Source organism: Anabas testudineus, chromosome 19, assembly GCF_900324465.2.
Source record: "Anabas testudineus chromosome 19, fAnaTes1.2, whole genome shotgun sequence".
Classification (NCBI taxonomy): Eukaryota; Metazoa; Chordata; class Actinopteri; order Anabantiformes; family Anabantidae; genus Anabas; species Anabas testudineus.
Genome location: NC_046628.1, coordinates 12,528,516 through 12,546,384, shown reverse-complemented (window position 1 = coordinate 12,546,384; position 17,869 = coordinate 12,528,516). Strand labels below are relative to the sequence as shown.

Here is a 17,869-nt window from a genome sequence, read left to right as displayed (position 1 = left end):
CCTCCAAAGATAAAGCTATGAAAATCAGCGGCTTCACCAAACTCACTGAGAAGGATTTTAAATATGTAGTTTGACTTCTATTCAATCAGTAACCTTGGATGTTTCTGATTAAACATCTATTGCCTCTATTTACCCAGTGAAGAAGCCCTTTTAACACAATGACTTTTTTGCTTTGTTCTCAGCAACAACAAAACTCCCACCTGTTGTGCAGGGGCGTGATGTGTGAAGTGCTACTTTAATTCATTCGGGGCTCCTACTCCTGAGTGTGCTTGGTTAGCAGAGGCATGCATTTCTGAGTGTCTGTGTTTTTCAGTCTGTCCAGATGTTCATCAGGATTCAGACTTCACTTATGATGGGACTCCTCATTAGCTTCCAGCTGTCATAGTGCATTCACGAGGGCACACTTGGAAGAAACCAGGATTCTTTGCTTTCATGCCCGTTCCTCAAGATCAGTTTTTAATTTACTGACAGTAAAGCTAATATCTCACCCAATTACACAGCAACTGACTCCTAATTGACTCCTGAGCTTCTACTATGGTTGAGTGTGCACATGGATCTAATGTAGGTGTGCCAAGGTGCATGTACCCAGCAATTATGTTATCTCTAAAAGCATAGATGCACGCATGTGTGGTTCAAGTGTATCTGCACAAAATGACAAAACATAGTTTTTGGTTTCAAATCTGGAGTCACCAAGTTTGGGGGAAGGACAATAAAATGAAAACGTTCTGGGGAGAGCTTAAAGAGGTCATATGTGGGGTTCTATCAAAGTAGTTTTGGTCCAAAATCCACTTGAAGTACCTCCAGTGGGCCAAGCTATAGTATCAGAACTGGTGTGCAATCTCATCTACTTATTACCAGCTCACATTTTCTAACTTTGCTGTTGTTTAACATGGATAGCCGTCATCACAAAAGTAAAGGTGCACCTAAAAATTCAAATTTAAAAGCAGAAGCAGGAAAGAAAGACATGAAATAAATACCTTAAGGAGCAGCTAAAGAGCAGAAGGCCAGAGGAGCCACAGGCCACAGGGCAATCAAGGTGAGAGTGGAAAAGAGATGAAAAACACAAACACATACATACAAGCATAGATAGGCAAGAGAAATCAACAAATGTACAGATGGAAGACAAATCTTGAAGGGCAGGGCTGCACAGAACATTTTTAACGTTAAGTCTCTACCTCACTTCCATGATGTAGATAGATAACAAATACAGCGTGTCACATTGACCAGGATTTAAGATCTGCAGATACCTCAATAATTCACATTAGTTCTAGCGTTTGTTTATACCTGTGCTGGAATTTATATGAAACTTTAATCCAGAGTTGTGTTTTTGGTCAGTGAGTATGCATTTCTGTCTGCACCTAAAAAGTTCCAGACAGATCCTTAATCTTTAAGATACAACATGTTTCATTTATCAAGCCACAGTGGTTATTTAGCTTAGCCAACTAAAAGCTAGATAAGTTGCTGACTGTATCTTCATATTTAACAAGAGACCTAACAGTAGTACTCAAAATAAATAACCATATTTCCTAAAATGTTTATATATTACTATTATCTTCCCCCTGCCTGCATGTTTTCTCCAGGTACCCTTGTTTTTCTCTCACTGTCCAGAAACATGCAGGTTACAGGTTAGGTTAACTGGCAGCTCTACATTGCCCAGAGCTGTGAATAGGTGTGTGAGTGGTAGTCTGTTTCTATAGATGGATACTGAAAGGAATAGAAGATATTCTAATATACTCTAATATACCTAATTTTATTTTATGTGCAGCCATGCTAAATTCACATAGGGACAAAATGAGAGTACAGATCAGGATCAGGAAAATCTAGACAGAGAAACATGACAAAGATGGATGACATAGAGACTAAAATGAATGTCTAATAAGCTGCTGCATTAGTTTACATCTAACCAGACTCATGCATATTCAATTTAAGAGAATGGCATCCAAAGCACATCACAGCAGATGTATTTGCTATTCATGCAGCAGCAGATATTTCCTAGCACTAAACTTGAGCGATATCCAGCCTACCTTCACCATGCCAGTGTTCTCCGAATTACTGTTCATCATGTCATTAAAGGATGTGAAAAGGTTCCTCAAGGATTCCATGAAGTCGGCCTCTCCTTTGTTCTCATAGAGCCTGGGAGGAGATGAAGTAGAGAATTACATTGGCAGATGATCACAAGGCTGTTGTTTGTTTCATCCCTGTGTAAACAGCCCCGCCCGGAGTGGAAATGACAAGAGTTTGATGCTTCCCTGTTAAATCATTAAAAGCCGCCACCAGAATGGCCTGTGTGTGTTATCAATGCAAATATTCTTGGATCAGAACCACAGACATCATTCTTGCTGCCAGCGAGATTAGCATTTAAAACAACATGACAAGACCCTGAAGCACCTGCCTGCTGTCATGTGGAAACAAAAATCAGAGAAATTAATGATCTATGCTAATGACTCTCCTGGAAAACTATACAAGAAACAGAGAGCTAATTTCACATAAGGGTTCACTGACTTTACTTTCTAATCTGCCCAGGGTGCAGTATTTCTTATCTGCTTGTTACGTTATGTAAAGCAAATGCTGCCCAGCGAATACCAACTACAGTAAAAGCCAGTGATCACAGAACAATTGCAGAGAACATTTCTCAATTTCTAGCAGCATGTGAACACTAAGTAGGGCTTCCTCCATAATCCCCAAAAATTAAAATTAGTTTTATTCCACAAGTGGGTATTAACTGTAAATGAGTCATGTTGCACACGCTGCAAAGTAATTAAGTGTGTCAACCACTTATATTTTAAAAAAAGATGTAATTGGTGAGAGAAACTCAAAGACAAGCTGAAACAGAGGGAGGTCAAAGAACGGTGAAGTGTTTAGATTCCTGCTTTCTTCCAGAGTGGTGCCTTTTGTGGTGCAACAATCTCTCTTGAGGCCGTGGGTATTACATGGTCCAGGATAGTCACTGTTGCGGGTTTCCAGAAATCATGGGATTTGAGTCATCCCTCTCAAAGCTCCCACAACAACAATTACTTAAAGCTGCTTCTCACCTGCAGCATCAGGGACCAGAGCACGCTCCAGACAGCTACACTAGTCTCAAGCCACGGGCAGAAATTGTGTGATTACACTGTCTCCTCTACCATTTCATAGAAATGTTCCGCTGGGCTGCAATAAAAAGCTGATGTAAACGTGGCACCATTGAGTCAGCGCTGAATGAAAGGCTCCAACAAGCACAACTTTGCAGTTTAAACGAGTTTCAAACCGAGTCTGAGTCAGCAACAAAAGCCTAACAGAGGTGATCCTGCCAACCAACAAGAAGAAATGCCTCCACAAATACAAAAAAGCAGGTGCACTTTAATTTTGGATGTTGCTACTGGTTATCCTGAAAAAAGAACTACTTGGCACACACTGTCAGTGTGGACAACTGTAGAGAAGACTGTGATGTTGCTTTGGTCTTATATGTGAGGCAAAGGACGTAGCGTCCTCTAGACATCGGACAGAAAACCAATCAAACTCTGCACACTCAATTAGACCAGGATCATACATCAGCCCCTCAGCCGCCAATAGCTTCATTCCATGGCCTGACAAAATTATCATCCATTTAACATCCCCACAGCCAATTATAAACAGATCAATAGAAATTACCTCACCCAAAGATTGCTTACTTTTACCCATTTCAACTTTATTCAACAGCAGCAGGAGCTGTGGAGAACGAAGATCAATGCTGCATACAATACTGACTTTTATTATAAAGGATTTCTGAAACCACAAGTTTATTTAAGGAATAACTGTACTACTGAAGAAATTAAATGTATTAGTATAAAATCAATAAAGAGTGCTTGTTGCCCAAAATAGTCACAGTGCATGTGTGTTGTTTAAATCTTCACTGATCAGCTACAACATAAAACCCACCAGGTAGTTTTAACTGGGTTAGTACAAAAGTAATAAGAGAAATTTTAATCACTCCCTTATATCTACAGGAGTGAGGACAACAATGTCCCTCTTCTGCCACGGTATGTGCATGTTATGTGTGTATCAGTACATACTGGTTGAAGAGGACTCTGGAGCGGACAATGAACTTGAATATGTACTCCAGAGCCTTTAAGGCCTTCAGCAGCTGGTCTGTCAGCTTCTCAGCATTGTCCACATAATTCTTCAGAACTTTGGTCAGCTTCCTAAAAACACATAAAAGTGTGTGTGAGAAATCTGACAATCACAAAACGGAACATACTGTCATTTGTAGAAAGGGTAATTAACTCACGTGTACGCCAGTGTAGCACTGAAATGCTTCCGAATGTAGGTCTCCAGGACAGGGTTGAAGTGCTGGAACTTTCTGTCTGCTATAAGCCCAATTATGAACACCTGCCAGAGAACAAGGCATATTCATTAAAATGTATAACCACATGGGTCATGCAGACAAGCAGGGCAAACTGCATATCTTTCTCAATATGGTGAAGTAGATTGGGAAATTAAACAAGACTGCATTTGAGCAGAAAACCATTTGCTTTCAATTCTGTACCCTGCAGATTATCTAGGACACCCAACAACACAATTTCTATCTCTTTTCTATGAAAGTGAAAAATGTTCTTTTAAAATGTACACCATGTTAGGCAAAGGCATGCAAGACAGGTTTTCTCTGATACGCTGTCAGTTCATTGCTTGCAAATACCTGATTTAGTACATTGCAAAGTTATAGAATCAAAAATCCAGCTAATTTGTTTTTGCCTTTTCCAAAATCGTCTTCATGCTCTGCCTTGCAGGAAAATGAAAACTTAAATGTTAGACAAACAACTTTAATGAAAAGGCTACCCTGCATTGCAAAGTCATGCAAATCAGTGCAGCAGTGAGATGAAGCCTGTGTACCCTACTCTCAGTAAATTATGATCTTATCTATCAACGACAAGGAACAGTTTCTTTGGTTACATGTACAAATCCTTCACAACTGTAATTGCAATGTTGCAGATGCAGGTAGCTGGCACTTTTCTCAGAGGCATAGCCCTGGCATACACTCAAATACTATTCTTGTAGGGCAGTGGTTCCCAAGCATAGTCCTCAGGCTCCCATGTCCTGCTTGTGTTCTAGTCCTTCCTGCCCTACCTATTGCTGATTACATGGATGAGGTGTGTTCTGTGAAACAAGCTGAAAAACAAGCAGGTCCACAGTTGTAGGGAGGTAAAGTGAACACATCCCGTCAGAACACATATGTCACAAGACACTAATGTAAACTAAACTGTAAACTAAGGTCTTCATGCTCAGAACATAAAGTAGTCTACACCTTTCTTACGATACCTTGATGTTTTACACTTTTCTCCAGAATCAAAAACAAACTCAACGTTTACCCAGAACTCAAGTTTAGGACAGAGAGCAGGCAGCTGCAACACTTGTGGCGCAAACAAAAAAACAAAAAGTTGTGAAATCATAGGGGCTAGCACATACAGCAGAGACACTCACCAGAAAGGGTTTAGCATATGAAAGATATGACATGCTACATTTGCATCCGAGTAGAATGTATCTAAGAGTTTATTTACACTGACAACAAACTCGTCTGGCATGAATCCTGCTCTACTGTTAGTGCGTGTGCTTCTTTGCTTACCAAGGCATCAAACACCAAAGTATCAAATGTGTCACTGTCAGAGTTCTCCATCATGATGTTGAAGAGAGCATCCAGAGTGTCTTGCAGAAACTAGAATGACAGACGCATGACAGGTTATTGCAGACAAACATCAGAACTAAAGGAACTCAAAAACAAAACTGCTTTCAATGTTCTTTTCAAGATCAAACAGAGTCAAATGGATTTCCTGGATTTATGAAGGACATCTAACATCCATCTGACATCACAGTAGTCAATGAACTTTAAAACAAATGAATTATCCATCATGTCAGTAGAAACAAGACGTGTTAATCCCAAGTACAGAACAAGTAATAAGAGAAAAATTGTTTAATACAAACAAGTGTGGTTCTTGGCCTACTTCTAAACAATTAACCCAAGTGAAAATATTTTGCTAAAATGCTGCTTTTATAATATATTTTCTAATTACTGGCCTGGCTTTAAAATAAAACGTAGTCCTACTACTGCAGCAAATGTTTTAAATACTTGGTTCACCCTATAGATGATAGACTATTGTGCTACATTATTTAGTAACTTACATAAAGTCGTTGACGCAGTACTGAAGAACTATGTAATATCAGCACACTAATCACACAAAGCAGTGAGTTAGTTGGCAAATAGCAATGTGTACAGCCTGAGGGCCTCAAATCATCTTCTTGTACAATTGCAAATAGAGTGGCTCAAAGTTCTGTACTGGGTTTTGAATTTATGTAAATAATCTGTTTAAATGTGCGTGACACAAGTGTTCATGTGGATGCTGATGACAGAGTTGATTATTGTGCCGCTCCTACTGAGATGCAGCATCTTTCACAGTTCAGGTTGCTTTTAATGTTGTCTGGCAATCCTGATTTGATCTGAGGTCTTAAATGTTAAAATACTAAGTGTATAGTGATATTCACAAAATCTAAAAAGAAGCTATTAAAGAAAGGGGAGAGTACAGAGTACTTATTTTCCCTTTTTATATTTTATGCCTCACAAAGAGTCACTTGTAAAAAGGTGAATCTCAAACTAGGCTTCTTCTTTTTCTTCTTCTTACCTTCTCTAAACTCTGTCCATCATGGAGCACTGATATTTATTACCAACTGTAAGACATTTACTCATCTCTGCATACTGCACCCTCAGGCTGGCTGACCAGTTTTGACCTCTCAGTGGCTTTAACACAAGCACTGCTTTATTAATAAAGCAGGGCTGTTACTAGTCTATCTGTGTGTATACGTGGAAAGAGCAAAACAATTACGCTCTTCATTCATAGAGCCCTGCTATGTACAACCCATTACACAGCCTTTACAGCTGTTAACATGCGCAAACATAGTTCTATGAAGACAGTAATAATTTCTCTGTCAGCAGTACCTCCAAAACACTAACTATACTACACCCTGCCGCTCTGGGGAAACATGCTTCATTTACTCAGACAATTCTGAGGCAATGTGAAAACAGATGTAAAAGTGACAGAAACAGAGCTATCACTCCATACTGTGCTTGGTCTGTCACCTCAGGATGGATGAGATTCATCACATTTTCAACAAGAAACAAAAAACAGCATGCACAGTGTGGAGTTTAAAGCACAATTGAATCTCACAAGCAAGAATAGGGTGACCTATTCACTTCAAGGTTCATGCATATTACCTAACATACAGTATACAGCCATAACAATGTATAACATATTGATAAACTGCCTTTTAAATGCCAAACTGTTATCCAATTGCACACAGTCTTGCTCAAATGCTTTGCAGAGACTGAATGCTAATGTGGTGGTAATAATAATCACCCCCTGTGGTTTAATGAACTGGTCCAGCTGTGGTTGACACATCTATCTAGCCTGATCAAAACTGTCTGGGTGAAGGACTTCCTTAGATGTGCTGCAATATGCCAGGCCCCCAGCCAGCCCACATAAAACTTTCTCTTCAGAGTTATTTTTTCATCTGTCCCATGCTGAGTACTTAAAGAGCCTGCATACATTTCTGGCAGCAGGTCATCTCCTCCCCTTCAGTTCTCTGCATTGTGCTATTTGCTCCCTCTTCAATGTAGAAAAAAAACTGTAGATTTTGGAAACTACTCACTAATCTGTGTTTGGAAAGAGAATAACGTACATTTTAAGGATACAAACTTCAAGCTAGTGAGATAGATTAGTTTGATAATTAGTCAAATATACAATGTACAAAGACACCAGACAAACTGTAGTCAGCACAACGCAGGACAACACAGGACTCTGACCCCCTTACCTTGACAACCTCACCACCTTCCACCTTCATCAGCTGACGAAGGTTCTGCTGCAAAAGGCTTGTGTTGGAGCGCCACTTCAGCAGGCCAAGCAGGTCCACTGAAAGAAAAAAGCTCCAAGTTAATCCTGCCAACGGTAATACAGTGCAAAGAGGGATGGAGAGGCAGCGACAAATTATACTCTAGGTTGAACATTTTAATTTAATGAGTGTTGAAATCAGACATTTGTTAAAGGTGTTTCTCCACAAAGAAGGCAGTGTGTAAATCTCACAAATATAGCATTAGTCATTCTATTAGATCTCTCACTTTAATCATGAAAAATGAATTTGGGCACAATTGGATGAGTCATGATGTGACTGGTCAAACTAATAGGAGCACTCAGTCAGACCACCTTTGGCAGATAATCAAATTCGGAGCTTTAAAACATGCATTAATGTCAATTTGTATATACCAGTCTTGTGAATATTAGGCACATCTCTTCTTAGGACAAAGCATTTGTCTTTAAAAACATTTATTTAAGGCACAGAGCATCACCACTCCGTTTAGAGAACAGCTAAATGTATTGTTAAGTTATTGCCACAACTCATAAAGACAAAAGATTAACCAGGTGATTTCATCAGGTCCATCTTTGCAAAGCCTGGAGATAAACTAGACATTCAATAGTTTCTATGAAGCTGTATAAGATGTTTTGGCACTTAAACCACACGAGATACTAAAGGTCAATATGCAGTATTGCCAGCTAGGTCACACAAATTGACCATTATTTGACCATAGTGACCATTATTTTTGTTCTGTGAGTGTGCAATACAAATTTTCTAGAATACTCAAGCACTGCAACTAATGATAATTTTACTTATCAATTAATCTGCATTATTTTCCTGAATAATTGATTATTTGTTTCGTTTACACAATGCAGCAGAACAGTAGAACAGTCCTACTGGACAAAGTAGAGATAATGAACATTTGGCTTAAAAAACTATATAAATGTTTTAAGAAAGTTGCAGTTTAAGTTTCCATCTTTAATCTTTTTAAAATATAGTCTGGTAAAGATGCAAATAAGAAAGGGAAATATTTTTATAGCAGACTAATATATTATTAGTGAAGCCTGGAGAGAAAGAGCAAATAGACCTACTGTAGCAAAGCAACATCCCTATGAGGAACAGAACCTGTCCCACCTCCCTGTTCTGCAATCCCAGTGAAGAATAGTCGATATAGTGATTATCTGTTATCTATCATCTTCAGAAATCAGTCACAAGACCCCATTCAAATCACCCCTCTCCAAGAAGATATGGTTTACAAAACTGACATCTTATCACCTCAGGCCTGTTGGTAGTATGTTAGTATGTTATTACCACTTAGTAGCACATGGGGTAGTCAGACAGGTTGTGAGAGAGATCTGTTTTGCCAGGGAGTTACAAGAAAATAACCGAGTGCCTTGGACAAATAACATCTGCTCAAGATTGGATGTCTATGCAGGCAGCCAAATTTAAAAGATGCTACAAAACTGACAGATGGTGAGGGGTAGAGTAATTAATTCTAGGAGAACTGATTGCATTGTCATTGCACAACTGAAATGCAAAAGACACATTACCATTTGAATGTTTGTTTACAGTGCATCTACCCTTACAAGATCTGTTTTTGCTTATTTTTTACAAGCAAACACAGCCGCTAAGTGCTTTTAATAGCTTGTTCTTTATGTCTTAATAGAAGCGGCCTTGAATTTGTTTTTAAAGTTACGTTACGTACACTGACATAAGTGCATTTTCAAACACAGAGGAAGCACATATTCCCTTTTTCTTACCAGCCAAGGTAAGAACATGACATTAATACATCTTTCACTAGGCCAGGTCTACTCCCAGCTCTGCTGTCAGTACATCTCTGCTGCTCTTCCAGCCACCGTTTAGTGAGGTACACTGAAAATACCCAGGGATGAACCAGCAGCCACTTCACACAAGCTCCCAGCACTGGGAGACCGCCTGCATAAATCTAGCTTAATTAAAAAGTGTTTTATCTCAGATGTGGGGGTCTGGGATCTGGGATGATGTGTCATGTGTATGAAGTAAGCAGCCTTTTGCAAAGGGGCATTAAAGTGCCGTTTCTTTTTCCTTTGCCAGAATAAGTCTGGTTAAGTTTAGATGGATATGAATTGAGCCAATAAGAGGAGTAGATCCACTCAAGGCTGCAGCTAACAGACAATCAAATATGCATTATTTTTACAATTAATTCCTTATTTGGTCTGTTAATAGTAAAGAATAACTGTTACAATATTCCAGAGCCCAGAGTAATGTGTAAAAGTAGGTTGTCTGCTATGAGTGAAGAGGCGCCCAAGACTGCAAATGAGAATTCATATTAGAAGTAAAACTGGAAAAAAAAAAAAAGGGAAATGCAGAAAGATGAAAGGATGACTGACTGGCTGACTGGCTGACTGGCTGATCTAGTGAGCTGTTTGGGTGGGAGTTTTTTAAGAATTTCTAGGTTTTAATATAGCAGACCGACTCCGGCACACTCTGAGATAGATTGGCTCTGCGTTGCTTTATTAAAAGAACTTGAACCTTTTCCTAGAGCTTTGGCGTGGGATGACATATCCTGGGGGACACACACTGATGCACGATGTACACACACAAACCTCTGTTTAATCAAACTCACTGTGCAGTGACAAGGCATCCTGATCCCCAAGTGCCTATTGGTGCCTTGCAAATTACCACCACAAAGTGCCAGGTAAATATCAGCAGCGAGGCTGCTTGAATCATCTCACAAGAACACACACATTGCTTTCCATCTTCCTCATACAGGTAAGAGGGAAAAGCATAGAAAAGACAGCAAGGAAGACAAATAGAAAGGGAGGGTGGTGCTGGCCAATTTCTTTTTGTGCGTTATATCCTGCACATTTAATGGAGCTAATGACATTACCCCCTGTCTAGTGTAATCAGTGTGTGCAGGTTCTGCCTGGCACCATTACCACCCACTGAGAAGAGGAGGAGGGCACACATAACTTTATTTCTCTAACAATTTATACTGCAAACTAAACTTAATAACCCTGAAAAGGAATATTACTGTAGGAACATGCAAACCCCCCTCACACAAAATATACAGCAGAACAAAATAGAGATCTAACCAAGCCGTGTTCTGGGCTCCACAGTCACTTCATTAAAGAGGCTTTATGAATGTTTGTTGTGTGTTATCAGGGGCTGCATTGAAGAGAGCAACAAAGCTTACTACTCTGATGTAGGTCTTTGTTAAATAGCAATTATTTACCATAAGGTGACATAAAACCAGTGGAATAATGTGGCAGCTGGCAGAAATGACGCAGATGGAGCTGTTGCTTTTCTTCAAAGCCAAAAATTTAGCGTTTCCAAAAATGTCAGCGTGTCAAGATTTTTTTTTTTTTCAAACAAAAATGGACTAAGAAAGTTCCTTAACTGGAATATGCAAAAATATGACCTCACAAGTAGTGTTTTACACTTGATCATTAGCAAACCAACAATGCAACACTGTGTTTACCTGATGGAAGAATGTGGACCATTTATGTGATGCCACAGATCAAACTGTACTAAAATGCAGCAACACTGCAGAAGTACATTCATGCAGGTTCAATCACCTCCACGTCAACAGTGATTTATTATTTAAAGAGTCTGTTGTAAACAGTTTAGAGACTGAACTCCTGGTTCAACTATGACCTAACGTACTTACTCACCCATATTCCCGTGCAATGACAGATTATCATGGCCATTCCAGGTACACTCGCTTTCAGTTTTCAAATAAAGTGGTTTGGAAAATACAGCTAAACCTTTGCTTGATGGATATTGCTTTTGCTATCATTGTCCTTCACCATCGTCAGTTAATGTATTGGGCAGTTAGTTGTTCAGGTTCTCTGTCTTTGTTTCACTGTGAACTGTAAGGCCATATTTTCCTGAAAGAAGGATTTCAAGTATCAAAATAATTGATCATATTTAGCACCTTGGTGGTAATTCTTTATACAGGCCAACATAGAGAGCTGCATCATTATAAGAATTATTCAGTCATTAATCTGATACTGGAAACAAACTGCAAAGTGTTGGACCACACACAATATCAATTTGGTTCAACAGTTCCCTTTGAGCATGTCCATTGAGCATTCTTGTGTGACTATTTCAAATGAATTTTGTGTTATCTTGCATAACAAAATAACTCTTTAAACAAAGTGTTGCTTTGGGAGAATAAAACAATTAGTTTTACTTCTAAAAAATGTTAGTCTGCAGTCAATCTGTTCTTTTGTCATTCCCACTCTCTTTCAGGCTGTGGCCAAAAAAGAATGAGAGGACGGAGGAAGCTTTCATTTAGGCTCAAATTAAAATGGTGACTCAGTCCTGCATACCAAAAAACAAAGAACCACAATGGATCAAGCACAGAGGAAAGCAAAGCAGACATTTGGGATGGTTCTCTTTAGAGTAACTGTGAAATCAGAGCTACAAGCATTCCATCGCTCACAAACAGTGAACCAGCTTCTCACACAATCCACAATGACACAACCAGAATAAACACAGTTTGGAAATACCATCACGTCCCAGAGGTTTTACAGTTATGTCTGGTGGGATTTATAAACATGTATAAAGGCTGTGGGGGGACACAAGAGGCCAAAAGCCTTAATCCATGAGCCACAAGGCAAAGATGGGGATTTCCTTTAGCTTAATAAGTATAGAGCTTCTCAGCACTCTGTGAGGAGGGGGAAAAAAAACTCTGCACCAAATCAACAGTAGTAAACAGAGCAGAGCTGTTGTCCGCTGATGGACTGAAATCTCCTAACTGAGACTGACTGACAGAAGGGGAGTTTAGGAAGAGAAAGTAGGTTAGAGGGAAAAGGGGATGAAGGGAAACCCTTGTACAAAGGCAAGCGTGTAACATAGACACGTGTGAAAGAAACGCGAGACAGCAGAGTTCCTGGAGTCCTACTTGAAGTCACATGTAGTTAACTGTGCACGGCCAATCTGTCTTTCAAAGTCAAAGGCAGTGACCTGCATCACATCAGAGCAGCTCTTACCATTCTGTGTCAGCTTGGTGGAGCAGACCAGGGTGGAGATCTGGAAAGAGTCCTTGCTGATGGTACAGTTCCCCAGGTTTTGGGTGCTTTTACTGATGGCGGAATAGCCCTTCTCCTCCAGCTCCAGCTTGGTGGCTGGAACATTCAGGTACAGCGACGAGTCCTCCAGCTTCTTTGGCTCTGCCTGATTATCCAGGATAAGTCTCAGTCAGTTCATCAGCAAATGTACAATTTACAACACAAGCGGTTCAGGGAGCTTGTTAATTTCTTCAGTATAATTGAAATCTATATCGGTGTTTATGTTGTAATGAAGTGTTATGTTACTGCGAGTTTCGGTGAGATTTTTCTTTTGTATAATATCATCAGACGTCAAAGTCCTTGTGTAAAGTCTTTGCCAAACAATAACAAACATCAATGCAACACTACGCGAAAGGAAAAAAAAATATTTAGGGACTTTTTTTCACAGATTTGTTTTTTTAATGAACATAAATGTGCACCTTGGCACAAAGGTAGCATTATGTGAGGGGTTTTAATTGGAAAATAATTTCATTTTACTGTGAGAGCTGATGCATACCTACAGTGCTGCACAATTCTCCACAGAAAGCAGTGAAGCTATTATTATTATTACTACTACAACAAAGACAACATTTTCCCCTATAACTCATCTCTGCCATGAGTGTGGGCCCGCAAGCAGGTACACAGTCTCTTAATGCTGTGTTACTGGAGATTTTCGATTTACCTTGTACACAATGAGATCATGCTCTCCATCCCTCAGAGTTGTCCCATCATACCTCATCAGCTTCACAAAACACAAGGCAAATATCTTTTCTGATTTGTCTTTTGCTGTGGGAAGAGAAAACAAAATGCATGAAGACAGAAAGCAGCTATCCAGTATCAGAAACTGATTTTATAACAATGCACCAGAGCTGACTTAACGAGTTAGTCAACATTTTAAGACAAAAACAGGTCATCTCAAATAAAAAGCACAGTACTAGATATCCTGAGTCAGGTGGAGTCAAGAATTGAGTCATCAACAATCAAATCATTATTGTTTCTAATAATCAAGCAGCAAGGCCTTGATTAATATCTTGATACCTTGTGTGTTCACTTCCTGTTGGCATGTGGATAAAGACTTCACAGAGATTTCACAGCTGCAGTTGCACTATGGTGGAATATATGCACACACATGTGTGACTGTGTTTGGGGGGGTTGAGAGAAAGCACTGCATAAACAAGCACGAGAGTTATGACTTTGTCCTGTAACCAAGCATTTGGATAGGGCCACATACATCATCATTGTGAATCAACAAGCTCAAATTTACGTGCAGGGAGGCGTGATTCATTGAAGTATCTCGTGCATTCTATCTGCATAAATCCCCTCATTGGTTTGCTGCCTGCAGCCTCGCCGGTGAATAATTGCTGGGCTGGCATGAGAGAAACCGGTGGAGGGAAAACACTGAACGCATGCCACCCAGTTGAGAAAAATGTATTAGTGACTTCCTAAGGAGAGCATAAGCTCAAAACTTTGTATCTGGGGGGGGGAAAAGGTCACTTTCAGGACAGAGTTACTTTTTTTGAGCCAATCAAAGTCAAGTTTGGTGGAAGTTCTTCAGGCGTCCACCTCTAAGCTGGACTTTCACTTCAGATTTATGATTGAATGTACTTTGCCACAATTTAAAGCCTATCCTCTACCCACTCACCAGGTAGTGGCATAATGACAGATGAAAAGATGGCGTGAATCTCTTACTGCCATGGCAGCATCTGATAGCAGCCATCAGTCTGATGAGGCCTGACAATGTTAGGGTGGCAGCCTGATGTACTGTGTTAGAGCTAGCTTTATTCTCAACCGGGGGGCTGAGATACTGAGCACATGAGAGCCGGTAGTGGCCTTGATGAGCTGCTCTGTCACTCTGTGTTTCTACTAATAGTTCAGCACTAGCTAGGAGCAGTGGAGGAAGCAGGAAGGACACAGGCAGATGACAGCAGAGGCAGACAACTCAAACGTCTTCATCTGGCACCATCTCTGCTCTGCCTTTCTTCAGAAACTCTTTACATGTTTTGCCAGCAGAATGTGGACATTGTATTTTAAGCTCCTGCGACATCATCATAAGAAAGTAACTGGTAACGAGTGTGTTTACAGATAGACTCGTGTTCAGGTGAATTCAGACGGCGGCATCTTCCTGCAAACCAATGTGTTTGTACATGTAAACATCCTGTTTTCAGAAAGCTACTTTAACTATGATTTCAGTTTTGGAAACAATCATGTACACATTGACATTAAAGTCTGACACAGGGTGATAAGAACGATAAACTGCATCGGTCTGCACTCTTGTTTTTCATTACTTGTGATCAAATGAAGAAGATAAATCTCACAGTCGTAAATGCAACAGCTTTTCTACAGTATTTACCGGCAGCCAGAAATCACCATCAACTACTGATATAGCTTAGTCAATGCTGGAATGAAAGAAAGTGGCTTGATGCCAAAGAGACATGCTAGATAATAAGAAACTTCAATAAAGTTATACTAATGTGTACAGGCATATAAATATCCAGGTGTCTTATAATGGGACACTGATGTCAACAATAAATGACTGTACATCATTCACAAATCCATTTAATCCAGCCATTACACCTTTACAACATATCTCTCTATTGTCAATTGTCAGTTACAAGTCGAAGTTTGGCGGCATCAGCATGCCAGTGCCGTCACAGAGTCACTTGAGGTGAGCCAGTTTCTAAAGCAACCGTTACAGCAAGATAACGCAAGTCACAGAATTTCAAAGGCATGCCTCGTAACAGCATTAGTCCCCAGAGAGGCAAGGTGCAGAGCATGACAGAAGGCTCTCCAAGTGGATTATAAACCAATAGTGAGCTCTGAGACCCGGACATTTCCTCCAAACCACCTGCAAGAAGGTGGGAAGCAAACAGTGCTGGAGGATTTTGGAACTAGAGGATGAGGGCAGCTGCAGATTACTTTTTTCAATTCTACAGGGGAGAAGGTTTACTTTCCTGTGCTGACAACCTCCTAGTTCTACTTTGTCTTCCATTGATTGTGTTGTGTATGAGCACCTCTACTACTGTGATGGCCTCTACTACCTCTCCAAAACACTCTTCCCCGCACCATTCCTGCTGGAGAAGGGACAGCATTGCCATGCGGCAAGCAGATGGGATGATGAGGCAGCCAGCACCAGGCTTCGCTGCCCTATACACCCCCGAAATTAAAAACAATGTTGAAAAACAGAAGGACATACAACACTGGCTGCATTTAGCTAGACACTGGTCCCAATAAACAAACAAGCCCCCTCAGGCATTTTTCATATCCCAGCTGCAGTCTCTGACAAGCCACTCCAGGATGCCACATTGTGCAATGGCAGACTAATACTTCTAACTAAGGGCGAGCTTCAAAGAATTTATCCTTGTGCAACACATCTGCTTGAACTAGATATCTTCCATTACTTTTACTGTAGATAGATTAGAAGCAAAATGTGCAGCTGGTCATCAGCAACAGAGATTATTCACATGATGACATTTTTACTCACAGTCCTGAGATGAGCGGTGGCGAAAGGTGAACCGTAAGTGGCTCCGGTTTACATCTTCAATAGGAATAGCAACCTGTGATGAGAGACAGAAAGGGATGTGAAACATCCACAGCCATTCACAAAGTCTCAAACAATAACTTAGTGATAATACAAGAACAGAGAGAGCTTTAAATTTCATTCTGAACAGAAAATAACTGAAAACGCATGATTTATCTCACATGTAATTTTGTGGTTTGCAAAATGATTTGTTGTGATGGAAAGTATGGTTGATTTGCAGTAAACAGACCAAAATATGCAAAGCTACTGGTATGGTATTTATGTTTCATGGATCAATAACTTCACATTTCTACTGCCACCACATTGGCCATTTAATCTACTGTGTGGTTTAATATTCATTACAGTCTTTCTATGCATCAAAGCTTCATTGATTATTATTCACCAGACACCACAGTCTTCATGCTACAAATTCCCGGTGATGGAAACCTGTGTCGTGATGAATAATGGATTTAAAAATTATATCAAAGTGTTTTTCTGCAGTCAATGTGAAAAAAAAGACTAAGATATTACTGAGAATGATAACAAAGAAGAAACAGTGAGGAGGTAGAAGTGATGAGGGACACATACCTTTATTGTTTCAAACCAGCGTGGTTGCTTTACTTGGTAATAGATGACAGACTTGTACTCGCTGATCCCCTCATCTCCAGCTCCAGGAAAGATCGCATTCTAGATAACAAGAAAAATATATAAAATAAGTTATCAAATGTTATAGCTAGTAATTCAGTTGAACTGGTTTAGATGTAAGAGCATTCAAAGTGGTCCAAAACATGATGGTTGGGCTATTATCACTCATTAGCACACTCACAGCATGTGGAAAATTGACTAGCACTTTCATAAAATGCACTCCCTCGGGCAGAAAGTCTCAATCTAGTAGAATGGCCTTTAAGGGTGTGGATGCACTTTATGCATGAGCGCATGTCTGTTGGCTACCAATCTCATGACGGCACAGTGGAAATAAGGAATAAATTACTAATAAATTATTTCAGACAGGGGTCTGCAAAAAGAGATCCAGGGAAGGAATGGATCCAGCAATGTAAATTGGTCTTCCTACTGGATCCCCTGAGTTTCTACCACAGGTCAGGGTGCATGTGTATAATATTATTTGCCCCACTGTGGGATTTGGCACGAGGGATGGAGTGACAGCTGATGGAAAGCATGCCTTGTTTTCTATCAATCTGTGCTCAGCCAGCCTACCTCTTTCATCCTACTACACCAGCTGACTCCCTGGCCTGCTAGTGTGCCACTGTTGAAATACTCCAACACTAATGGTTTCTGACAACCAGCAATTATGAGGAATAACAGGGCCCGTCTCCCCCAGCCACACTGAGCAGATCTGGGGGGCAGGTGCTAGCTTGCACAATCTGCCCCTTCACTAAGTGGCCAGGATTCATGACAGCTTCCGATTTTTTGGAGAGATGAAGAGGAGGAAATTGTTGAGGTTTAGCCA

The 17,869-nt window shown here is 40.2% G+C and overlaps 1 protein-coding gene across 1 annotated transcript in view; it reads right to left on the bottom strand.

The window, feature by feature from the left end:
* dock1 (dedicator of cytokinesis 1) overlaps positions 1–17,869 on the bottom strand; it is a 151,877-nt gene that overhangs the window by 102,120 nt on the left and 31,888 nt on the right. The window contains exons 15-23 of the mRNA XM_026352157.1: positions 16,990–17,088; positions 16,366–16,438; positions 13,567–13,670; positions 12,828–13,011; positions 7,813–7,910; positions 5,576–5,665; positions 4,244–4,344; positions 4,029–4,157; positions 2,025–2,133 (exon numbers count right to left, since the gene is read on the bottom strand). Of these exons, the coding sequence (XP_026207942.1) occupies positions 2,025–2,133; positions 4,029–4,157; positions 4,244–4,344; positions 5,576–5,665; positions 7,813–7,910; positions 12,828–13,011; positions 13,567–13,670; positions 16,366–16,438; positions 16,990–17,088 (987 nt within the window). The remainder of the gene's footprint in view (positions 1–2,024; positions 2,134–4,028; positions 4,158–4,243; positions 4,345–5,575; positions 5,666–7,812; positions 7,911–12,827; positions 13,012–13,566; positions 13,671–16,365; positions 16,439–16,989; positions 17,089–17,869) is intronic.